General features: G+C 29.1%; 1 protein-coding gene across 1 annotated transcript; it reads left to right on the plus strand.

Annotated features, from left to right (window-relative positions):
- LOC139494637 (putative ankyrin repeat protein RF_0580) lies at positions 1 to 27,495 on the plus strand. Its single transcript, XM_071282796.1, has 5 exons — positions 1 to 18; positions 6,983 to 7,075; positions 25,459 to 25,557; positions 26,736 to 26,849; positions 27,367 to 27,495. Exons 1-5 carry the CDS (start codon positions 1 to 3, stop codon positions 27,493 to 27,495), a joined length of 453 nt encoding a protein of 150 aa, XP_071138897.1.

A 27,495-nucleotide genomic window follows, 5' to 3' on the forward strand; every position in this document is an offset into this window, starting at 1 on the left:
ATGAGCGATCTACATAAGGTAATATTGTTTAACGTAATATTAATCGGTTTTTAATAGTTGTAATGATCAACATGAACGTGGCAAACTAACATTCTTCTTATTAACTTTCTTCATTGCCTTGACAAATATGTATCTAACATTGTTGGGTTGATGTTTAGACGAGTTGTATATAAATATACAATATATAAATACATGTATATAGATATAGGAAGTTGTGCCAATGACAATTGTAGTTATATATATATTACTATAAGACGTGTCACGGTACTTATCTATCCCAAATTCATGTATTTGGTTTTGATGTTATATTTGTTATTTTCAAAGGATTTTGTCTAATGCTTAGTCTGTTTCTGTGTGTGTGTTACATTTTAATGTTGTGTCGTTCTCTTATATTTAAGGTAGCACAATACAAAGATTTTGTCACTCCAAATCAGATAACTTTAAACTGATGTAATTCATTTCATCCTTCTTTATATTTTATAAATGAGGTACCAAAAGAAAGAAGAAAGATTAATCTTTCAAATTGTGATAATTTCATTATGACATAATTATTACATAATTAATTATTATGTAATTAGATGCTATATTGTGATGTCCACACTTGAATGAATTTAGCTTCTTTGTTCTTCATAGCATTCCAAAATATTTTATAGATTCTTGTACAACACAGCTTGACCTCCAAAACTGTGTCTCAGATTTCCAAAAACATCAAAAGAACAAATTGTATACCCAATTGAATTTAGTGGTCTCTTATGAATTGATGTTGCAAACTTCATTGAAGATTTATGAGAGAATGAAATACAATAGAAAAAATCTGAGACACAGTTTTGGAGGTCAAACTGTGTTGTGCAAGAATCTATAAAATATATTTTGGGATGCTATGAATAACAAAGAAGCTAAATTCATTCAAGTATAGACATCACAATATGGCAACTAATTACATAACAATTAATGATGTGATAATTATGTCATAATGAAATTATCACAACTTGAAAGATTAATCCTTCTTTTTTCTTTTAGTACCTCATTTATAAAATTTAAAGAAAGATGAGTGGAATTACATCAGTGTTAAGATGTCTGATTGGGGATGAAAAATCTTTGTATTGTGCTACCTTAATGCGTTTCCCTCAGTTTTAGTTTGTTACCCCTAATTTGTTTTTTGTCCATGGATTTATGAGTTTTGAACAGCGGTATACTACTGTTGCCTTTCGTCTAAACATCAACCCAACAATGTTTGATCTGTAAATTTGCTTTTGCAATATTTTTGTTCTTCACTCGCCGGGATTCTAATCCATGCTAATATCGTGACACCAAATCACCTGCACTGTAGCCGTCCCGCTAGACCACACGACCATCTGGGCTTCCCAAACAATAAAGCTTACGGTGGCCGTGTGTTACCTTTCCTCGTCAGTTTTAATCTAGCGGCGTAATACAGTACATGATATATAAGGCATGGAGATGTTATTGTTACAGATCAGCTCAATTATCTATAGTAAAGGATCCTACAAATTAATGCAAGATACAGTCACAAAAAATAATTATATTAATAAGAACGTCTAAGTCAGTGACAACTCTACAACAGATTTATCCATCGCATCGGATCACCAGCAATGATGGTGATAAATGGCTGTGTACATTATGTATATACAACTCGTCTAAACATCATCCCAACATTGCTAGATCTGTAAATTTGCTTTCGCAATTTTATTGTTCTTCACTCGCCGGGATTCGAACCCATTCTACTGAGATATCGTGACACCAAATCGCCTGCACTGTAGCCGTCCCGCTAGACCACATAACCACCTTTGCCTCACAAATAATAAAGCTTTCGGTGGCCGTGTGTTACCTTTCCTCGTCAGTTTTAATCTAGCGGCGTAATACAGTACATGATATATAAGGCATGGAGATGTTATTGTTACAAATCAGCTCAATTATCTATAGTAAATGATCCTACAAATTAATGCAAGATACAGTCAAAGAAAATAATTATATTAATAAGTACGTCTTAGTCAGTGACAACTCTACAACAAATTTATCCATCGGATCACCAGCAATGATGGTGATACATGGCTGTGTACATTATGTATATACAACTCGTCTAAACATCAACCCAACAATGTTAGATCTGTAAATTTGCTTTGGCAAATTGTTTGCTCTTCACTCGCCGGGATTCGAACCCATTCTACTAAGATATCGTGACACCAAATAGACTCCACTGTAGCCGTCCCGCTAGACCACACTACCACCTGGGCTTTACAAATAATAAAGTTTTAAGTGGCCGTGTGTTACCTTTCCTCACCAGTTTTAATCTAGCGGCGTACTACAGTACATGATATATAAAGCATGGAGATGTTATTGTTACAGATATATATATATATATATTAATAAGTACACCTCTTAAGAACAGGACATGCTTTTGATAATATCACCTTTCAAATAAACCTTTTCTTGAATCTGATAGACTTAATGAGAGTGATGAAAAACAGTTCTACCCTAAACCAAAGGAATAAATCTTGAATTTAATTCTATTTAACTAAAACAACTATTTGTTTAGATTTAAAAATTGTTATGTACAATAAACGGCAAAAATATGTTTTTTTATACCCCATCAATCAATATGTTAAACTTTTGGTGGCAGAAACCAGTTATTTTACAATAAATCTTCAGAATTTCATGGATTTTTGATTTTATTTTCTTGAAAATTCATTCAAGCTTATATACAAATAAAATGTATGGTTTCAAGGAACTAAGATGTGTGCGTGCTTATGTAAATATATAGAAAACCTTTAAATTTGGGTGTCTGTCCAGCATGGAGATTTTAAAATTTATAAATGCATTGCAAATTAGGCAAAAATGTGATGCTCTGATACCAATCTAATCCTCACCTGCAGAATCCTGCTAAAAGCCGACAAGAATTTTAGCCAAAATTCAAGAGAGAAAAGATATTCAGTAAATTAGAGCCTTGTCCGAACCTATCCTTACCATCTAAATCTCAAGATATTTTTGTTTACACAAAACTGATTTTTTCCCCACTTTGATTGGATGCCGTCAAGTGAGGAGATCACAATTTTGACATCTGATTTGACCTATATGTGCAGGAAATCCCCAACCTGTGTATGTAACTACTTACTTGTGTAGTATAATAGCCTAGAATTTACATTCATTCTTTTTCAGTCCACATGATGCAATTATATACCTCAATACTTAACTATTACAAAATTTCTGCGTGGGACACATGTTCTGGTACACCAAAACTGGTACCTGCCACCTTTACACAAATTTTGTGTAGCCGTCAAGCTACAAAGATAATTTTTGTCATGCATCCGATTTCACCTAGATAGATGCACACACCCGACGAAGCTAATTTGTTTAGCGAAATATTGCGTGAATAATATATAAAATATAACAACTAATTTTATAACACTGATTAGTGTGTTAAAGTTACATTCTTAGACACTTATATATATATATATTTTCATCATTTTGTAAATATTTTAAACATTCTTATATTTACATACTAAATAGTGTGTTAAAATTACATTGTTAGGCAATCTCTCTCTCTCTCTCTCTCTCTCTCTCTCTCATTTTAAACTCTATAGTTTCTTTTAATTTTTCTGCAACCAAATTATGGAAGTTTCTACATTTGCCTTCTGTATTTATCAATCTTTCGTAATGTTGTAGAAATTCCCTTTTAAAAATTCAAACGTATTAATTTGTTTATTGTTTTGTTCGGATGCATACTAGCCTTTATACATTCATTTTTTTACATAAATAAGGCCGTTAGTTTTCTCGTTTGAATTGTTTTACATTGTCTTATCGGGGCCTTTTATAGCTCATTATAAGGTATGGGCTTTGCTCATTGTTGAAGGCCGTACGGTGACCTATAGTTGTTAATGTCTGTGTCATTTTGGTCTTTTGTGGATAGTTGTCTCATTGGCAATCATACCACATATTCTTTTTTTATATTTACACAGTAAAACGTATCATTGTCAGTAAATTATTAGTACTGTAATATTTGTATTGTTAATATTGTATCCATACAAAAGTGATCCAAGTGATCCTATTTTAAGTTTATCGAGTAAAAGTTTTATTTGATTCTTAAAGGATTTTGAAAATGTGCATGTCAAAAGATAATATTCGATGACATTACATATATAACATATTATCGGAGTTTCAGTTAATTTCCAAGACAAACGTAATTGTTTGGTTAAGAAAATGTTATACAGAAATTTCCATCTTAATATTTTTAATTTATTATTTTGTATATAGTTAAAGATAAAGCACAGCACTTATTTTTTCTTGCTTGTGTTGTTTTCAAAATCAACATTTTTTTTGAAATACATTTGCTTTTCCATAACATCCATTAAGTCAGGGGTTAAATTTTTTTTGTTACAGCTAACTAGCCCAGGACTTATAGGCAGCAGTATTTTACTAGCCCTGTTGGAAGAACTGCTTGTCCATCAAAACTGACCGGCTAGTCCGAGTATGCCTTAAAAATTAGATTTTGCTTCATAATACAACAAAGTGGGTATTCGTTTTGAAGGCGATATTATACACTGTATTTACTATTCGTTGTTGATCTGCTATTTATTCTGTTGGTGCTAAACCTAACTTAGTTGTTTCCACATATAAAGCAGGCTTTTTGTTGGCGTGCTTGGGGAAATAACGGAAATATTCCTAGCATCGTCTCTGTTTTTTTTCCATCTCTTACAGCCGACCTTGCCCAGCGGAATCAATCTGTAATTTGTTTCCCCCTGATTTTCTCGGTCGTATTTGGCGTATTTGGGGGATGAATTTTCAGCCTCGTTACCCTCTTCATTTCCAGTTTTTGTTCGAAACTGACGAAGTTCCGTGGGTGCCAGTACTAAAATATTTTGTTGCATGGTTTTGTGCTAAACAGCTGTCCGCGCCAAGATGATCAATTCTCCATACCCCCAGTACGGTTAATTGAAAAATCTCGGCATAAGCATTAAGCAATCAAATAAATTTACAATACCACAGGTCATGGTATTAGAAATCAATATTTCGAATTGCGATCAATACATGATACCGGACCACCCAGAGTTATTTGTTCTATTTTAAAAAAATATGTAAAAACCATGAGTGTACAAACCAGTTCAAATTCTTGGAATCACGGATGACGTAAATTGTAATTGAATCTGATTGGCTAGGATAGAATAGTGATGAAAGGAATTTCCACTTTCTTCCTTTTTATTTTGGAAACGTCAAAAATTTTTAGTTACTAGTCCGTCGGGCATATTGGGTCACACATTTTGATTGCCCGATGTGTAAATGCTCTAGTCCCGAACGTCGGGCTAGTGGATTTTTAAAACCCTGATTAAGGAGTGAAAAGATAATGGTTTTTGAGAAAATGTTTTAAATTAATATAATTTTTCCTGTTCTATCTTTAAATTTAAATTCGAAGTTTGTTTTTATTGATGCTTCTTTAGTTAATTTATGCTTTCATTAATTTAGAATATTCCGAAAACCAAGTACCATGTCAAGATAGTTTATCTAAAATAATAATTGGAATAAATTTTTTTTTTTTTTTTTTATCAATTATGAAATTTACAAATAACACTTTTCAGTTTATCCAGTTTTTAAAAATGAGAAATATTTCGTTTAATTTGATATAATTATCTCATCACTTAAGTTGCTGTCTAATCTGTTTATTTAATAGTTGATCTGATTCTTTTTCAGATTTTGAATTTATCCATGATAAGATTTGTTAAGTAAAATTGTGGAATTGATTCTTTTAATTTATTAATATTGTCAAAGATAATTTTAGATATAAAGAATTCTTGTTTAAATTTATGAAAGTACAATTCTTGTAAGACTTTCCAATTGAATGTTTGGTCTTCGTTTCTATGAGTTTTTTTACCCAACTAATATTTATTGCTTCTAGATATATATCTATGTCTAGCGTCTTAAGCCCGCCAGCATTGTAATTATTTGCTTATTATATCAATTTTTACTTTTTCTGGTCTATTGTTTCATATAAAACTATGTGTTTTTTATTTAACTTTTGCAGGGTATACTTGATCAATTTCGATTACTGTTGCAGCATAAGCAATATTCGGTAGGGTTAATGATTAACATACAGGAGTTATCTTAACCTTAAATGGTTATTTTAATTCCAGTTTTTATTATTTTTTCAGTTTTTTCGTTTTGTCGTTTCACGTTTAATTGTTTACTCTAATTTCAAATAAGTCCAATGTATGATCCCAAAACTTTAATCGGTAATGGTGTACCTACCTTCAATTTTTTTGAAAAAAGCTTGAAGCCTGAAAGTGACTAACAAATTTCAAAACTATCACAGTTAACGAAAATTCTTGTTTTTAATTGAGAAACAAAGTTGTGTCATTTACAAGCTGGCCTTACTTTAATGTATGGGTTTTGTTATTTAGTTTAATTTGAAAGCCTTTAAATTTATTATCTTGTCTTAAAATTTCAACATTAATACCGAAAATTAAAGGGCTCTTCAGACATCCTTGTCAGATCCTGCACTCAATTTTTTTATATGCAACCCTTTATGTCTATTTTTTCAATGTCATGTCTTTTATATAAAGCTTTAAATGATCACTGTAAAATATTGTTCTCTTATCTTTATTTCAAACAGATCCCCCACAATTGCTTAGCCTTTTCTGTTTCTTAATTTTTCATATTTATCTATTAAAGTATTTATTTTGTATTGTGTATGATTCGTTGTTAAACGGATCAAAATTATTGGTTAAACCAAAATCCTACACATTCTACAATCATGTCATTTTACATTGTTGTAAATGGAGGTGTTGCATTACTTTTTCCAGGTGTGTATATGTTGATTACTGGTATTGGATTTACAATATGTAGGAGTAACTTGGCCGACAATTATCTTGATTCGCTTCATTTTAAGTATTATTTGGATTATGAAAATATATGTATAATCGCCAATATAATTGTTTGATACAATGGAGTATTAACATGATATTTTTCCTTACAGAAACTTTATGATGCAGTATCGAAAAACAATGTTGCAGAAGTTAGTGAATTACTAGGAAGAGGTGCATCAGTCAATTATCAAGGCGACTATTATGTAAGTCATTATGCATTATATAAAATTGCTATTATTGTTAGAATCAATATTATATTAATCATGGCAATATTTATGGCAAAAAGTTTCAATCAGTCATTTTTATCTATTTAATGTCTGTGTCCTTGAATACTATGACATTTTTATAAGACACCCAGTCCCACACAGAGCTCTGCGAATGGTTATGCATATTTTCATTTTTAACTCCTCGTCGTTAACGCTGTCATTTTACGTATGCACTACCTGGCTATCTTTATAGCTCTATTGATCTTCAAACATTATAGTGACGTCATTCTATTGTTGTACCTGTTCTTTATTTTAGTAATTGGACTATCCTTTACCTGCAAGAAACCAGTATGTTACCTTTAACTTCCAATATTTCAAAGAATAGCCCTCGTCGTTCTTTAAAATATTTGAACAGTTGAAAGTAGATACATGTTATAGACTTTTTTGAAATTTTGAACCCTCAATGCTCTTCAACTTCGTACTTGTTTGGCTTTATAAATGTTTTGATATGGGCGTCACTGAAGAGTCTTATGTAGACGAAACGCGCGTCTGGCGTACTAAATTATAATCCTGGTACCTTTGATAACTATTCGTACAGGTGAATTACAGTTGAATCAGTAAGAACAAAGCTTTTAATTCTGTAATCTTTTTTTCTTCAAGTAAAAACAAATTACAACCAAATAACAAATGACAATTAAGAAAAAAAAAACCCGAAGAAACTAATATCTAAAAGGAGATTGCTACATTTTGAAATATTAAATGTATATATAACTTGCCATTATTATAAAAAGCTGCATTTACTATATACTCTTTTTAATCCACACTGAAATCGAATTTAGCTGAGTACACATTTGATTTTAATCCAAAGTTTGAAACAAAACAATCACTATTAACGATATTACTCCTTTCGTGTTTTGCGTCAGAAAATACTTTCATCGTCTTTATCCATTTTGAAACAAAACAAATAATGTAAAGGTGTTCACGAAAAATATTTAGAGCAGTCCTTGCGCACACATAAATCATGATACGCATACTCTGTCATGTAATCGTCATGTATCAATGCATGTGGTTTACCTTCAGCTGTGCTTTTTTGTCTATTACTTAAGTTGAGCTACTGTTAGAGAAGGCCAACACGAAGGATAAATTCTAACGCTTAGAAAGTTTATTTACACTAGAAAATACCCGCGAAATATACTTTCGCTTATTTACCCAAAAATATTTCCCAACATGCTCTGCTCCGCAGAACATTGTTTTTTGCTACCGCCTTAACATTAAATCCTGAATCACAACCGTATGTATGGTGTTTCCGTGCCCAGAACCTTGTATGCATTAATATATGAATGGGTGTACGTCACATTCCAGCCGCACTTGGTACCCATTTTTAACCGAACACTGAGAAAATCCCCCCACCATTTTAATGTTGAATTGATGCGGTTCTCTGGAAAACCTCTTGAGGTGTAAAAATATGTTGTTAAAGTGCTGGGAGCGTAAACGGGAATGTGTATCACAAGTGTTTCAGTGTAAGGTCAATTTTTACCGTTGTTCAACTACGTTTACCGTATCTGCTACAAATTAAAAATCAATTTTGCCGGGCAGACGTGCAATGGCGGAAATATTGACTCTATAATTGAAATCTACTTTCTTGTCACTAAATAGTCTTCTAATTGCTATTTGTTGCTAAATAGTCTTCTTGTTGCTGAGTAATAAGACCGGATCAGAGGACGTAAGTTTTAGAACCGAACGTTGTGTAGGACTGTCGATCCGAACTGTTTTATTTTCGATTTTACCCTAAAATACCCCACAACAGAGCTTTTAATGAACACATAAAAAACTACGCTGGTCATCACCCCTTATGTTATAAAACAATGATCGTGGATTTTATGTGAAAGTAGAAAACGCGACACCAAATTTCAATTCTATTCATTTAGTAATATAGATAACAATTTTCAAATTTGATGAAAATATATCATAACAAAATTAGTTTTTGCGTACATTTGTTGACCTAATTGACGTGTTAAACACAATGTTTTAAGTAAGATATAGGCCTCAAACAGTCCATTTTGTAAATGATTGAACAGGTCTTCGGATATTAAGTATCTATTTTGAATAAACAAATCGTTTAGACATGACCTTGCTTAAACGTTTTTTTTTATCCCAGTCATATGTATCTATACTATACACAAATCATAAATATTCAATCTGTATTTATGTTTGTTGAGCGTGTTTGGTAGTCGGATTTTGTAATCCAGACACACATATGCATGGAAGGATCACGTTGCACTTGTGTGCCAATTAAATTGCATGAAACGGTCAACATTCACCTGCCAATCCAAATAAGCACATGGATAAAACGCGAATATGCAAAACAGCAACTTTGACATTTTTAAAAACTACTCATTTGTCAAAGTGTGAATGAAGATAGCCAAAGTAAGGTTACTAATGTGGTTTCGTGTAAAAGGAGATCATGGTTTGATTTTGTCAATAATTATCATATCCGAACAGCAAGGTAGCCTAGCAATGAGCAGTGTAATCCATTTCAACGAAAAAAACAACGGACTAAACTATATAAAAAATCGAAAAGAGATAGTGTTATGAAAGTCACCAACAAATAATCACTACTGAACATCAGGTTCCTGACTTCAGCCAGATGCAAACAAATACAGCGGGCGGGTTTGAACGTTGAACTAGGTACAAACCTTCACCCCTAATTTAAAGTATCAATTGAAATGGCTTAACTCAATCAAAAGACATATAAATTTGAAGTATGACACAATGTAAATACAAAATCAATAAAATAAGGGGTGAATAAACAAAGACAACAGTAGTATACCGAATAATTTCTGAAAGTCCAACATAACTTTGAACAAATAACCTTGCCGCCAAAAAGAATAATGAAGACAGGTAAAGGAAAATAATTTTGATGTAAGGTTAACAGTAAAAAAGAAGAACGGACATATATTTTATAAAATGAATAATTCATAGCACGAGAACAGGAAATTAATAGTCATACTACACACTTATCAAAACTGATATATTTTGAAAATAGAGAAACGAGATATACCCCTAAATAAAATATCATTAAAAAAAACAAAATTTAAAATCTGAAGTCAAAGCCTTTAACTTATCTTAAAAGTAGGTGATATGCACTTATCAGAATGATAAAAAGTAAAACAGAAAATCCTAAGAATAACATAAGTTTTTTAGAAAAGAAAAAATATAGAAATATTGATGGTTACATACACTACCCACTAGTTATATTTACTCTATTGTTTTAAAAAAAAATCCTTCTTTTTGTAGATTAAAGGGTAAATAATTCTACAGTAGTTCATGAAATAAATATTTTTTTCTATCATAAAGCGCTGTCAAAATTGTGAATACAATACATATAAAATAAACCTAACCTTTAAATACACCTGCGTTCATTAAATTAAATTCTTGATAAAGAAGGATCTTGTTAAAGAATGATCTTGTTAAAGAATGATTTTGTTAAAGAAGGATCTTATTAAAGAATGATCTTGTTAAAGAATGATCTTTCTAAAGAATGCTCTTGTTAAAGTAGAATCTTATTAAAGAATGATCTTGTTAAAGAAGGATCTTGTTAAAGAAGGATCTTGCTAAAGAAGAATCTTGTTAAAGAAGGATCTTGTTAAAGAAGGATCTTGATACAGAATCATCTTATTAAAGAATGATCTTGTTACAGAATGATCTTATTAAAGAAGGATCTTATTAAAGAATGATCTTGTTACAGAATGATTTTGTTAAAGAAGGATCTTATTAAAGAATGATCTTGTTAGAGAATGATCTTGTTAGAGAATGATCTTATTAAAGAACGATCTTGTTAAAGAATGATCTTGTTAAAGAATGATCTTTCTAAAGAATGCTCTTGTTAAAGTAGAATCTTATTAAAGAATGATCTTGTTAAAGAAGGATCTTGTTAAAGAAGGATCTTGCTAAAGAAGAATCTTGTTAAAGAAGGATCTTGTTAAAGAAGGATCTTGATACAGAATCATCTTATTAAAGAATGATCTTGTTACAGAATGATCTTATTAAAGAAGGATCTTATTAAAGAATGATCTTGTTACAGAATGATTTTGTTAAAGAAGGATCTTATTAAAGAATGATCTTGTTAGAGAATGATCTTGTTAGAGAATGATCTTATTAAAGAACGATCTTGTTAAAGAATGATCTTGTTAAAGAATGATCTTATTAAAGAATGATCTTGTTAGAAAATGATCTTTTTAAAGAATAATCTTATTAAAAAATGATCTTTTTAAAGAATGATCTTGTTAAAGAATGATCTTGCTAAAGAATGATCTTGCTAAAGAATGATCTTGCTAAAGAATGCTCTTGTTAAAGAAGGATCTTGATAAAGAAGGATCTTGTTAAAGAATATTCTTATTAAAGAATGATCTTGTTAAAGAATGATCTTGCTAAAGAATGGTCTTGCTAAAGAATGATCTTGCTAAAGAATGCTCTTGTTAAAGAAGGATCTTGATAAAGAAGGATCTTGTTAAAGAATATTCTTATTAAAGAATGATCTTGATAAAGAATGATCTTGTTAAAGACGGATCTTGTTAACGAAGGATCTTATTAAAGAATGATCTTATTAAAAAATGATCTTGTTAAAGAATGATATTGTTGAAGAATGATCCTGTTAAAAAATGATCTTGTTAAAGAAGGATCTTGATAAAGAAGGATCTTGTTAAAGAATGATCTTATTAAAAAAATGATCTTGATAAAGAATGATCTTGTTAGAGAATGATATTGTTAAACAATGATCTTGTTAAAGAATGATCTTGATAAAGAAGGATCTTTCTAAAGAATGATCTTGTTAAAGAATGATATTGTTAAAGAATGATCTTGTTTAAGAAGAATCTTATTGAAGAGTGATCTGAGTAAAGGATAATCTTGCTAAAGAATGATTTTGTTAAAGAATGATCTTGTTAAAGAATGATCTTGTTAAAGAAGGATCTTATTTAAGAATGATCTTGTTAAGGAATGATCTTGTTAAAGAAGGATCTTGTTAAAGAATGATCTTGTTAAAGAATGATCTTGTTAAAGAAGGATCTTGTTAAAGAATGATTTTGTTAAAGAATGATCTTATTAAAGAATGATCTTTTGAAAGAATGATCTTGTTATAGAATGATCTTGATAGAGAATGTTCTTGATAAAGAAGGATCTTGTTGAAGAATGATCTTATTAAAGAATGATCTTGTTAGAGAATGATCTTATTAAAAAATGATCTTGTTAGAGAATGATCTTATTAAAGAATGATCTTGTAAGAGATTGATATTGTTAAAGAATGATTTTGTTAAAGAATGATCTTGTTAAAGAGGGATCTTATTAAAGAATGATCTTGTTAGAAAATGATCTTTTTAAAGAATGATCTTATTAAAAAAAATGATCTTGTTAAAGAATGATCTTGTTAAAGAATGATCTTGCTAAAGAATGATCTTGCTAAAGAATGCTCTTGCTAAAGAATGCTCTTGAAGGATCTTGATAAAGAAGGATCTTGTTAAAGAATATTCTTATTAAAGAATGATCTTTATAAAGAATAATCTTGATAAAGAAGGATCTTTCTAAAGAATGATCTTGTTAAAGAATGATATTGTTAAAGAATGATCTTGTTTAAGAAGGATCTTATTGAAGAGTGATCTAAGTAAAGGATGATCTTGCTAAAGAATGATTTTGTTAAAGAATGATCTTGTTAAAGAATGATCTTGTTAAAGAAGGATCTTATTTAAGAATGATCTTGTTAAAGGATGATCTTGTTAAAGAATGATATTGTTAAAGAATGATCCTGTTAAAGAATGATCTTGTTAAAGAAGGATCTTGATAAAGAAGGATCTTGTTAAACAATGATCTTGATAAAGAATGATCTTGTTAGAGAATGTTCTTGTTAAAGAATGATCTTGTTAAAGAATGATCTTGTTAAAGAATGATCTTGTTAAAGAAGGATTTTGTTAAAGAAGGATCTTATTAAAGAATGATCTTATTAAAAAATGATCTTGTTAGAGAATGATATTGTTATAGAATGATCTTGTTAAAGAATGATCTTGATAAAGAAGGATCTTTCTAAAGAATGATCTTGTTAAAGAATGATATTGTTAAAGAATGATCTTGTTTAAGAAGGATCTTCTTGAAGAGTGATCTGAGTAAAGGATGATCTTGCTAAAGAATGATATTGTTAAAGAATGATTTTGTTAAAGAATGATCTTGTTAAAGAAGGATCTTATTAAAGGATGATCTTGTTAAAGAAGGATCTTATTAAAGGATGATCTTATTAAAGAATGATCTTTTGAAAGAATGATCTTGTTAGAGAATGATCTTGCTAAAGAATGATCTTGTTAAAGAATGATCTTGTTAAAGAATGATCTTGCTAAAGAATGATCTTGTTAAAGAATGATCTTGTTAAAGAATGATCTTGTTAAAGAATGATCTTGTTAAAGAATGATCTTGCTAAAGAATGATCTTGTTAAAGAATGATCTTGCTAAAGAATGCTCTTGCTAAAGAATGCTCTTGAAGGATCTTGTTAAAGAAGGATCTTGTTAAATAATGTTCTTGTTAAAGTAGTATCTTATTAAAGAATGATCTTTTTAAAGAAGGATCTTGTTAAAGATTGATCTTGTTAAAGAATGATCTTATTAAAGAATGATCTTGTTAGAGATTGATCTTGTTAAAGAATGATCTTGGTAAAGAAGGATCTTGTCAAAGAATGATCTTGATAAAGAAGGATCTTGTTAAAGAATGATCTGGTTAAAGAATGATCTTATTAAAGAAAGATCTTGTTAAAGAATGATCTTGTTAAAGAATGATCTTGTTAAAGAATGATCTTGTCAAAGAATGATCTTGATAAAGAAGGATCTTGTTAAAGAATGATCTTGTTAAAGAATGATCTTATTAAAGAATGATCTTGTTAAAGAATGATCTTGCTAAAGAATGATTTTGCTGAAGAATGATCTTGCTAAAGAATGATCTTGCTAAAGAATGAACTTATTAAAGAATGATCTTGATAAAGAATGATCTTGATAAAGAAGGATATTGCTAAAGAATGATCTTGTTAGAGAATGAAATTGTTAAAGAATGATCTTGTTAGAGACTGATATTGTTAAAGAATAATCTTATTAAAAATGATCTTGTTAGAGAATGATCTTGTTAGAAATTGATATTGTTAAAGAATGATCTTGTTAAAGAATGATCTTGTTAAAGAGGGATCTTGATAGAGAACGATCTTATTAGAGAATGATCTTGTTAAAGAAAGATCTTGTTGAAGAATGATCTTGTTAAAGAAGGATCTTGTTAAAGGATGATCTTGCTAAAGAATGATCTTGTTAAAGAAGGATCTTGCTAAAGAATGATCTTGTTAAAGAATGATCTTGATAAAGAAGGATCTTGTTGAAGAATGATCTTGTTAAAGAATGATCTTATTAAAGAATGATCTTGTTAGAGAATGATCTTGCTAAAGAATGATCTTGTTAAAGAATAATCTTGCTAAAGAATGCTCTTGCTAAAGAATGCTCTTGAAGGATCTTGTTAAAGAAGGATCTTGTTAAATAATGTTCTTGTTAAAGTAGTATCTTATTAAAGAATGACCTTATTAAAGAATGATCTTGTTAGAGATTGATCTTGTTAAAGAAGAATCCTGATAAAGAAGGATGTTGCTAAAGAATGATCTTTTTGAAGAATGATCTTGTTAAAGAATGATTTTATTAAAGAATGATCTTGTTAAAGAATGATCTTGTTAAAGAAGGATCTGTTTAAAGAATGATCTTATTAAAGAATGATCTTGTTAGAGATTGATCTTGCTAAAGAATGATCTTGTTAAAGAATGATCTTGATAAAGAATGATCTTGTTAGAGATTGATCTTGCTAAAGAATGATCTTGTTAAAGAATGATCTTGATAAAGAATGATCTTGTTGAAGAATGATCTTGTTAAAGAATGATCTTGCTTAAGAATGCTATTGTTAAAGTAGGATCTTATTAAAGAATGATCTTGCTAAAGAAGGATCTTGTTAAAGAAGGATCTTGTTAAAGAGTAAAAACACAAAAATACTGAACTCCGAGGAAAATTCTAAAAGGAAAATCAAAAGTCAAAAGGCAAAATCAAAAGTCCAAGCACATCAAACGAATGGATAACAACTGTCATATTCCTGACTTGGTACAGGCATTTTCTTATGTAGAAAGAAGGACCTTGCTAAAGAAGGATCTTATTAAAAAGGATCTTGTTAAAGAAGGATCTTGATAAAGAATGATCTTATTAAAGAATTATCTTGTTAGAGAATGATCTTGTTAAAGAATGATCTTATTAAATAATGATCTTGTTAAAGAATTATCTTATTAACGAATGATCTTGTTAGAGAATGATCTTGTTAAAGAATGATCTTGTTAAAGAAGGATCTTGACAAAGAAGGATCTTGCTAAAGAATGATCCTGTTAAAGAATGATCTCATTTAAGAATGATCTTGATACAGAATGATCTTGTTAGAGAATGATATTGTTAAAGAATGATCTTGTTAAAGAATGATCTTGTTAAAGAATGATCTTGTTAAAGAAGGATCTTGCTAAAGAATGCTCTTGTTTAAGTAGGATCTCATTAAAGAATGATCTTGTTAGAGAAGGATCTTGTTAGAGAAGGATCTTGCTAAAGAAGGATCTTATTAAAGAAGAATCTTGTTAAAGAAGGATCTTTCTAAAGAAGGATCTCATTAAACAATGATCTTGTTAGAGAATGATCTTGTTAAAGAATGATTTTGTTAGGGGATGATCTTGTTAAAAATGATCTTATTAAAGAATGATCTTGTTAAAGAATGATCTTGTTAGAGAATGATCATCTTAAAGAATGATCTTATTAAAGAATGATCTTGTTAAAGAATGATCTTGTTAAAGAATGATCTTGCTAAATAATGATCTTGCTAAAGAATGATCTTGTTAAAGAATGATCTTATTTAAGAATGATCTTGTTAAAGAAGGATCTTGATAAAGAAGGATCTTGCTAACTTTAAAAAATGATCTTATTAAAGAATGTCCTTGTTAGAGAATGATACTGTTAGAGAATAATATTGCTAAAGAATGATGTTGTTAAAGAATGATCTTGTTAGAGAATGATATTGTTAAAGAATGATCTTGTTAGAGAATGATATTGTTAGAGAATGATCTAAAAGAAGGATCTTGATAAAGAAGGATCTTGCTAAATTTGAAGAATGATCTTATTAAAGAATGACCTTGTTAGAGAATGATACTGTTAGATAATGATATTGATATAGAAGGATCTTGCTAAAGAACGATCTTTTTAAAGAATGATCTTATTAAAGAATGATATTGTAAGAAATTGCTATTGTTAAAGAATGATCTTGTTAAAGAAGGATCTTATTAAAGAATGATCTTGTAAGAGATTGATATTGTTAAAGAATGATTTTGTTAAAGAATGATCTTGTTAAAGAAGGATCTTATTAAAGAATGATCTTGTTAGAGAATGATCTTGTTAAAGAATGATCTTATTAAAGAATGATCTTGTTAAAGAAGGATCTTGTTAAAGAAGGATCTTATTAAAGAATGATATTGTTAGAGAATGATCTTGTTAAAATAGGATCTTGTTAAAGTATGATCTTGCTAAAGAATGATCTTGTTAAAGAATGATCTTGCTAAAGAACGGTCTTGTTTAAGAATGATCTTGATAGAGAAGGATCTTGTTAAAGAATGATTTTGTTAAAGAATGATCTTGTTAAAGAAGGATCTTATTAAAGAATGATCTTGTTAAAGAAGGATCTTGCCAAAGAATGCTCTTGTTTAAGTAGGATCTTATTAAAGAATGATCTTGTTAGAGAAGGATCTTGTTAAAGAAGGATCTTGCTAAAGAAGGATCTTATTAAAGAAGAATCTTGTTAAAGAAGTATCTTTCTAAAGAAGGATCTTATTAAAGAATGTTTTTTTTAGAGAATGATCTTGTTAAAGAAGGATCTTATTAAAGAATGATCTTGTTAGAGAATGATCGTCTTAAAAAATGATCTTATTAAAGAATGATCTTGTTAAAGAATGATCTTGTTAAAGAATGACCTTGCTAAAGAATGATCTTATTAAAGAATGATCTTGTTAAAGACGGATCTTTATAAAGAAGGATCTTGTTAAAGAATGATCTTACTAAAGAATAATCTTGATAAAGAATGATCTTGTTAGAGACTGATATTGTTAAAGAATGATCTTGTTAAAGAATGATCTTGATAAAGAAGGATCTTGCTAAAGAATGATGTTGTTAAAGAATGATCTTATTAAAGGATGATCTTGTTAGCGAATGATATTGTTAGAGATTTATATTGTTAAAGAATGATCTTGTTAAAGAATGATCTTGTTAAAGAAGGATCTTGCTAAAGAATGATATTGTTAAAGAATGATCTTATTAAAGAATGATCTTGTTAGAGAATGATCTTGCTAGAGAATGATATTGTTAAAGAATGATCTTGTTAAAGAATGATCTTGATAAAGAAGGATCTTGCTAAATTTAAAGAATGATCTTGTTAAAGAAGGATCTTGTTAAAAAATGATCTTGTTAAAGAAGGATCATGATAAAGAAGGATCTTACTAAAGAATGATCTTTTTAAAGAATGATCTTATTAAAGAATGATCTTGTTAGAGAATGATATTGTTAGAGAATGATATTGTCAAAGAATGATCTTGTTAAAAAATGGTCTTGATAAAGAAGGATCTTGATAAAGAATGATCTTGCTAAAGAATTATCTTTTTAAAGAATGATCTTGTTAAAGAAGGATCTTATTAAAGAATGATCTTGTTAGAGAATGATCTTGTTAAAGAATGATCTTATTAAAGAATGATCTTGTTAAAGAAGGATCTTGTTAAAGAAGGATCTTATTAAAGAATGATATTGTTAGAGAATGATCTTGTTAAAAAAGGATCTTGTTAAAGGATGATCTTGCTAAAGAATTATCTTGTTAAAGAATGATCTTGCTAAAGAATGGTCTTGTTAAAGAATGATCTTGATAAAGAAGGATCTTGTTAAAGAATGATTTTGTTAAAGAATGATCTTGTTAAAGAAGGATCTTATTAAAGAATGATTTTGTTAAAGAAGGATCTTGCCAAGAATGCTCTTGTTTAAGTAGGATCCTATTAAAGAATGATCTTGTTAGAAAAGGATCTTGTTAAAGAAGGATCTTGCTAAAGAAGGATCTTATTAAAGAAGAATCTTGTTAAAGAAGTATCTTTCTAAAGAAGGATCTTATTAAAGAATGATTTTGTTAGAGAATGATCTTGTTAAAGAAGGATCTTATTAAAGAATGATCTTGTTAGAGAATGATCTTGTTGGAGAATGATCTTATTAAAGTATTATCTTGTTAAAGAATGATCTTGTTAAAGAATGATCTTGTTAAAGAATGATCTTGCTAAAGAATGATCTTATTAAAGAATGATCTTGTTAAAGAAGGATCTTGATAAAGAAGGATCTTGTTAAAAAATGATCTTGTTAAAGAATGATCTTGCTAAAGAATGATCTTATTAAAGAATGATCTTGTTAAAGAAGGATCTTACTAAAGAATAATCTTGATAAAGAATGATCTTGTTAGCGAATGATATTGTTAGAGAAATATATTGTTAAAGAATGATCTTGTTAAAGAATGATCTTGTTAAAGAAGGATCTTGCTAAAGAATGATATTGTTAAAGAATGATCTTATTAAAGAATGATCTTGTTAGCGAATGATATTGTTAGAGAATGATATTGTTAAAGAATGATCTTGATAAAGAAGGATCTTGCTAAATTTAAAGAATGATCTTGTTAAAGAAGGATCTTGTTAAAGAATGATCTTGTTAAAGAAGAATCATGATAAAGAAGGATCTTACTAAAGAATGATCTTTTTAAAGAATGATCTTATTAAAGAATGATCTTGTTAGAGAATGATATTGTTAGAGAATGATATTGTCAAAGAATGCTCTTGTTAAAGAATGGTCTTGTTAAAGAAGGATCTTGATAAAGAATGATCTTGCTAAAGAATTATCTTTTTAAAGAATGATCTTATTAAAGAATGATCTTGTTAGAGAATGATATTGTTAAAGAATGATCTTGTTAAAGAATGATTTTGTTATAGAAGGATCTTGATAAAGAAGGATCTTGCTAAAGAATGATCTTGTTAAAGAAGGATCTTGATAAAGAATGATCTTGATAACGAATGATCTTGTTAACGAATGATCTTGTTAAAGAAGGATATTATTAAAAAATGATCTTATTAAAGAATGATCTTGTTAGAGAATGATATTGTTAAAGAAGGATCTTGTTAAAGAAGGATCTTATTAAAGAATGATATTGTTAGAGAATGATCTTGTTAAAAAAGGATCTTGTTAAAGGATGATCTTGCTAAAGAATTATCTTGTTAAAGAATGATCTTGCTAAAGAATGGTCTTGTTAAAGAATGATCTTGATAAAGAAGGATCTTGTTAAAGAATGATTTTGTTAAAGAATGATCTTGTTAAAGAAGGATCTTATTAAAGAATGATCTTGTTAAAGAAGGATCTTGCCAAAGAATGCTCTTGTTTAAGTAGGATCCTATTAAAGAATGATCTTGTTAGAGAAGGATCTTGTTAAAGAAGGATCTTGCTAAAGAAGGATCTTATTAAAGAAGAATCTTGTTAAAGAAGTATCTTTCTAAAGAAGGATCTTATTAAAGAATGATCTTGTTAGAGAATGATCTTGTTAGATAATGATCGTCTTAAAGAATGATCTTATTAAAGAATGATCTTGTTAAAGAATGATCTTGTTAAAGAATAATCTTGCTAAAGAATGATCTTATTAAAGAATGATCTTGTTAAAGAAGGATCTTATTAAAGTGTTATCTTGTTAAAGAATGATCTTGTTAGATAATGATCGTCTTAAAGAATGATCTTATTAAAGAATGATCTTGTTAAAGAATGATCTTGTTAAAGAATAATCTTGCTAAAGAATGATCTTATTAAAGAATGATCTTGTTAAAGAAGGATCTTGATAAAGAAGGATCTTGTTAAAGAATGATCTTACTAAAGAATAATCTTGATAAAGAATGATCTTGTTAGAGACTGATATTGTTAAAGAATGATCTTGTTAAAGAATGGTCTTGATAAAGAAGGATCTTGCTAAAGAATGATCTTGTTAAAGAATGATCTTATTAAAGGATGATCTTGTTAGCGAATGATATTATTAGAGAATTATATTGTTAAAGAATGATCTTGTTAAAGAATGATCTTGTTAAAGAAGGATCTTGCTAAAGAATGATATTGTTAAAGAATGATCTTATGAAAGAATGATCTTGTTAGAGAATGATATTGTTAGAGAATGATATTGTTAAAGAATGATCTTGTTAAAGAATGATCTTGATAAAGAAGGATCTTCCTAATTTAAAGAATGATCGTGTTAAAGAAGGATCTTGTTAAAGAATGATCTTGTTAAAGAAGAATCATGATAAAGAAGGATCTTACTAAAGAATGATCTTTTTAAAGAATGATCTTATTAAAGAATGATCTTGTTAGAGAATGATATTGTTAGAGAATGATATTGTCAAAGAATGATCTTGTTAAAGAATGGTCTTGTTAAAGAAGGATCTTGATAAAGAATGATCTTGCTAAAGAATTATCTTTTTAAAGAATGATCTTATTAAAGAATGATCTTGTTAGAGAATGATATAGTTAAAGAATGATCTTGTTAAAGAATGATTTTGTTAAAGAAGGATCTTGATAAAGAAGGATCTTGCTAAAGAATGATCTTGTTAAAGAAGGATCTTGATAAAGAATGATCTTGATAAAGAATGATCTTGTTAACGAATGATCTTGTTAAAGAAGGATATTATTAAAAAATGATCTTATTAAAGAATGATCTTGTTAGAGAATGATATTGTTAAAGAATGATCTTGTTGAAGAATGATCTTGATAAAGAAGGATCTTGCTAAAGAATGATCTTGTTAAAGAATGATCTTATTAAAGAATGATTTGGTTAGAGAATGATCTTGTTAAAGAAGGATCTTGATAAAGAAGGATATTGCTAAAGAATGATCTTGCTAAAGAATGATCTTGGTAAAAAATGATCTTGTTAAAGAATGATCTTGTTAAAAAAGGATCTTATTAAAGGATGATCTTGATAAAGAAGGGTCTTGTTGAAGAATGATCTTGTTAGAGAATGATCTTGTTAAAGAATGATCTTTTAAAGGATGATTTTGTTAGAGAATGATCTTGGTAGAGAATGATCTTGTTAAAGAACGATCTTGTTAAAAAAGGAAATTATTAAAGGATGATCTTGTTAAAGAAGGATCTTATTAAAGGATGATCTTTTTAACGATTGATCTTGCAATGAGTTTTATTTTCAGTTATTATACTTAATAAAATGAAAAATGTATAACAAAGTAGGTTTTTTATTCAATTCTGCATGTTTAATTATTCAACTATCGCAGATTTGTGTAATGTTGATACCATGTTAATCGCCATTACATATTAATTATGATAACAAGAGGAAAGATCATTACACGTATTGTTGAAAACATTATTGAGACAACAATAATTTAAAGTTTGAAGAGCAAATGCAAAACCTCTGACATTTTATTTCATTTTTGAACGATTTGTCTCACAAGTTAAAAAAAGATCTACAGGATAAAAATAAAACAAATTAAAAGAGAGCAAAACATTCATAGTCAAATATCTATACAAAACATTCTTATGTCATAATTAAAGTTATATGTAGAGCTTACACAACAAAGACCAACTTCAACTGTCTCCGCTAGTGTAATGCATCCGTACGATAACGAAACTATTAAAGTCTTTTGTAGTTGGTCTGATATTAAACTAAAAGTAAGTGTTAAGTAAATAATGTATTTTTCATTTTAGTGATGTTAGTGTTTTGCTTGATATCTTTGGTATTTTGTTATTGAAACATTGGTTGTTTTTCAATCTATTTTCTAAAAGACAACATTCTGTTGTTGGATTAAAGGGTGGTCATTTCTACAGTAGTTCATGAAATACATGTTTTTCTATAATAAGACACTACCAAAATTATGAATAAAACTATTATAAAACAGATTTTACCTTCAAATAATTATTGCGTTCATTAAATATGTTAAATTACACAACCAAGACCAACTTCAAATTTCTCCATTAGTGTGTTTACCCTGTAATGTAATGTACAGTACTTGCAACCTTAGGCGTTACTGTTTGACGTGAACTTGACTGATCGGTGAATGATCGGTGACGGATGTTTGACTGATCGATGAGTGATCGGTGATCGGTGACCCATAGGATCCGTCAGATAAGTCAACTAACATATATAAGAGTTACCCTGACAACTATCACCGATCGATCAGTAAATTAAATTTATGCACGGATCGTACGGATACGTATATATTTCAAATTCTTATGTAAACCGAACTCGACAGTGTTTACAATCGATGAACGCGGACCTCTACGAAGACACCTAAATTTACACGTTAATTTGTAATAAAATAAGTTGCAATAAAACATTGTAAATAGTATAACAGAATAATATGCTTAGAGCGTTAAATTGTTTGTGTAGATTAATAGTTTTGTATTAAAGATTGTTAACATCAGAGACATATAATACATAATTATATTATATGACTCTGTAAACATAAACTTCTTCCTACGAAAATCGTTAATATTGACCGCCATTGTATGTATGTATGTATGTACTGAGATTCCGCCAATTAAGACGCACCCCTTGATTGACTGCAAGGGTACAGCGGATCCATGTACACTCCCTAAGGATTAATGGAGATGTGTCCTTTACAATATTACCCCACCACCAGAACAATCCCCACCAACACCGCCCAAGGGAGCGTGTAGGACACCGGGAAGTCTGTTATTATGGTGAAGGAAGCCGAAGTACTCGGAGGGAACCACCGGGCCACTCGGTGGAAACAGACAAACCAGAGAGATATCAGAAGATTGATCTCCAGGTCAAAGTAGGGGACAACTTTGACCAACCGAGGCCCCCAAAGTACCCATTCTAGTTTAAACTCCGGTCTGGGTACCAGAGATGTGTGAGAGGGTGAAAATTACCCTTCTGATGTACTGATATTTTTATCACCCCAAGTGAGAATCGAACTCGGGACCTTCAGCACTGTAGCCATCGGTCTTAACCACTAGACCACGAACTCACATTGGATTTTTGTATTTTTTATAGTTTAGTATAGTTTTGTTTTCCATAGAATTAAAAGAATATCAGAAAAATCATACTAAAATTTTGTTCACATTGTTTAAAATAACCAAAATTATTCTTCTTTTTATCAAAAATGATACTATTTTATTTGAAATCAGTTATTTCTACCATCTTGTGACAAGTCTGCTAATAAGAATTGAGATATAATGAGAATTAAAATACTTACTTTTATTTTTGTGGAATAACAATGCAGTTATTGATTTATTTTGATACAAATTATTAACCGTCATATGATTTCAGTACTTTTTGTACATCAGGATTGACTGTTTGTCATAAAATATACTTACTTTAAGGAAAAAGATATCAAATTTTTGTACGCGTTGCCTAAAATGCAAATATTTCTTCATTTTACTGAAAATTTTTGACCGCCATTGGATTTTTGTACTTTTTATAGTTTAGAATAGCTTTTTTTCATAAAATTAAAAGAATGTCAGAAAAATCATAATAAAATCTTGTTCACATTGTTTTAAATAACCAAAATTCGTCTTCTTTTTATCAAAAATGATACTTTCTTTGAAATCAGAATTAACATATAATGAGAATTAAAATACTTAAACTTTTATTTTTGTGAAATAAGAATGCAGTTATTGATTTATTTTGATACAAATTATTAACCATCATATGATTTCAGTACTCTTTGTACATCAGGATTTGCTGTTTTTCAAAATGTATGCTTACTTTAAGGAAAAAGATATTAACATTTTGTACACGTTGCCACAATTGCAAATATTTCTTCATTTTACTGAAAAAGTTTTGACCGCCATTGGATTTTTGTATTTTTTATAGTTAAGTATAGTTTTTTTCAAAAATTTAAAAGAATTTCAGAAAAATCATACTAAAATCTTGTTCACATTGTTTTAATAACCAAAATTATTCTTCTTTTTATCAAAAATGATACTAGTTTATTTGAAATCAGTTATTTTTTAACCATCTTGAGACAAGTCTTCTAATCAGAATTGACATATAATGAGAATTAAAATACTTAAACTTTTATTTTTGCGGAATAAGAATGCAGTTATTGATCTATTTTGATACCAATTATTAACTATCATATGATTTCAGTACTTTGTACATCTAGATTGGCTGTTTTTCATAAAATATGCTTACTTTAAGGAAAAAGATATTAAATTTTTGTACGCGTTGCCTAAAATGCAAATATTTCTTTATTTTACTGAAAATTTTTTACCACCATTGGATTTTTGTACTTTTTATAGTTTAGTATAGGTTATTTTTAATAAATTAAAAGAATGTCAGAAAAATCATACTAAATTTTTTTTCACATTGTTTAAAATAACCAAAATTATTCTTCTTTTTATAAAAAATGATACTATTTTATTTCAAATTATTGGAAAATATAGTAATTTCAATTGCAATCAGTTGTTAAAAATGATTTTCATATGCTTTTTTGTAGAAAATGTATATTATTCAAGAATTAATCTGCTGAAAATTATTTCTTTCTTTTTAAGGAATATATTTATGTTTACCACCATTGAATGTTTGTACTTTTTTATTGTTTAGGGGTAGTTATTTTTTTATTAAGGTAAAAAAGACTATCAGAAAAATATAATGTAATGTTGTTTGCATTAATTGTTTAAAATTATTCATATTTCTTTCTAAAAAAACAGCATTTATTTTTGTAATTTGTTATTTTAAAGGCTTCGATTGTGACAAGAATATAGAAAGTTCGTGACTATGATAAGTTTTTTTGTTTTTTTTTAAGAATTTTATGATGATAAGGATATAAAAATTTACAATATTGAAAAAAAACAAAATTGCGATGTAGACACCGTTTTAGAACTCGCCGGGTTTGAAAATATATAACCTAAATAAAACTAAAAAGACCGTTCTTTAATGATGATATTTTAATTTAGGTTTTATCTGTAAATGTCTTTTCATTTCAATTCATAAAACTTTGCTAAATAATCAATAAACAAAATGTATCATTGAACGTTCGATTTAAGTACTGTACACTACAGTTTTATGTTATTGATCTGATATCAGACTGAAAGTAGGAAATAACATTTTTCATTTTCATAATGTTAGTTTTTCTCTTGATATCTTGGGTTTTTGTTATGGCGTATATATTGTCTGAAGTTTGATTTCATTTTCATCGTATGATGATATCCTATCATATTGTTCTTATAGATAATATTTTTTTTTTCATTTTCACTTTTATGAATTACAGGGCGATACCCCTCTTCACAAAGCAGCGACAGAGAGGAATGTCGAAATCGCAGAACTGCTGATCAGAAACAAAGCTGATGTTAATGCTCCTGACAATTTTGTAAGTTATTAATAATGTTGAAAAGAAGGACACTTTTCTGAAAAATACCAACAAAGTATCAATATATTGCATATGTATGGTACGGAACGATCACATTCAACATTTTCAAAGCCAAATTTATCTTTTTCCTAAACCTGTTTAAGTTTGCCTTAAGTTTAAGGTAAATAAGAAGACTGACAAAATATATAGAAGGTAAAAGCCTGATCAATTTAAAACCTCAATCATTTATTGTTTATAATTTGCTGCGGCTGTCATACAAGTGAGAGGTTTAGCGCTTTGAAACCAGGTTCAATCCACACTTTTCTACTTTTGAAAAAGCCTATACCAAGTCAGCAATATGACAGGTGTTGATGTGTTTTATCATTTGAGTTTGCCATTTGATTAGGGCCTTTCTGTTTTGAATTTTTACTCTGAATTCTGTATGTTTGTGATTTTTCTTTTAACATCATTCAAATAAAGATAACAAATGGTTGCCAATGAGATATTTCTCTTCACAAGAGACCAAATGACACTATAGGTCACCAACTGTACTGCCGGCATTAACACTGAACAAAGCCCATATCCCATAGTCAGCTATAACAGTTATATTTCAAATTTACATAACAGGATTTCAGAGATCATTTCTTCTCAAATCAGTCCAGACTATTAACAACAACAAAATATATGTTTATGTAAGCTTCAAAATTCAGTCCACTGAACATAGAAAATGATAGTGTGAGTAGGGCATTTGTGTTCTATGGACACATTCTTGTTTTTTTTTTATTTAAAAAAAAACGATTGCAGAGTCTTCAGTGATGTATGATAGTTGTGTATGATACACATCCCCTCTACCAACCACATGATGTCTTGGGTAAAAAACTATGTATAATACACACCTAAATGTGGTTGCTAAGACAGTCAATTCAGAAATTTTAGAGGTGCCTGCTTCACTGTTAATCACAAGCTTTAAGCAGAAATAGATGGTAAGTCAACTCTTAAACTATTGAAATCAACTTGGATTTGATAAACTGTCATTAATAAAATTTTATTTTAAACTGATTTCATGTAAAAATTTCGATTTGTAACATTTAAAAAAAAAATCAAGCGTTAATAAAGTGTAAATATCTCCGTCAATAGCTTTAGTTAGAATGATTTCTACGTAATTAATAATATTTGAAGTAATTATTGTATTTCCTTAGGGTGATAGGCCTCTGCATAAAGGAATCAACTCATACTATAACCAAGGGAACATGGTCATGATGGTGAAAAGTTTGATTCGTCTAGGTGCACATGTGTCAGTCTCAAATAACGAGGTTAGATTTCCAATGCATTTATACATATTTCTGATAATTGATATCATCACTGTTTCACTGTGCTCTTTTTTTATATGTGTAAAGATAATCCTAAAATTATAATACTGTATCCTCATCATTATATAAGTATAAATTCTTAGTTTTTTATAAAGTTATATTACTTAACATCAGTATATAAAATACAAATAGCAAAAAGGATTCTAAAATTGTAATTATTTGAATTCATTTATTTTCCTTGATACCAATTTTCCTGATTTGATAAAAACTTGTGTTGTCGTGAATATTTTATTCCATGTTATTGTCAAAGTCTGCATATGAGACAATTATTCTTGAAATTTGTATAACCAATAGTGGATAGTGAAAAGACAATAAGACAGGTTTTGTTTTCTAGTTTGTATAGTGCAATGTAAGTGCTGGTGACGGACATTACTTGTAAAAGTATCTTCTAAATTTAAAATAAACCCTGCATTTTTTTCAATTTACGGACACTACTTTGATCTTATTAAATATATAAAAGAAGGCAACCAAAATTGTTAAAATGCAGGCTATTATTCCGTTATCAGAAGGCAAAAAGGTTTTACAATTTTCACATGATGATAAACGTTCCGGTTGTGACAAATGTGCTAAGCCAAAAAGTCCACAATAG

This window comes from Mytilus edulis, chromosome 11 (genome assembly GCF_963676685.1).
Source record: "Mytilus edulis chromosome 11, xbMytEdul2.2, whole genome shotgun sequence".
Classification (NCBI taxonomy): Eukaryota; Metazoa; Mollusca; class Bivalvia; order Mytilida; family Mytilidae; genus Mytilus; species Mytilus edulis.

What these genes read in the sequence shown, in the direction of transcription:
- LOC139494637 (XM_071282796.1), top strand. An exon ending in ATTATCAAGGCGACTATTAT is followed by an intron (nt 7,076 to 25,458) that starts GTAAGTCATTAT and finishes TATGAATTACAG; the next exon opens with GGCGATACCCCTCTTCACAA. An exon ending in TTAATGCTCCTGACAATTTT is followed by an intron (nt 25,558 to 26,735) that starts GTAAGTTATTAA and finishes GTATTTCCTTAG; the next exon opens with GGTGATAGGCCTCTGCATAA.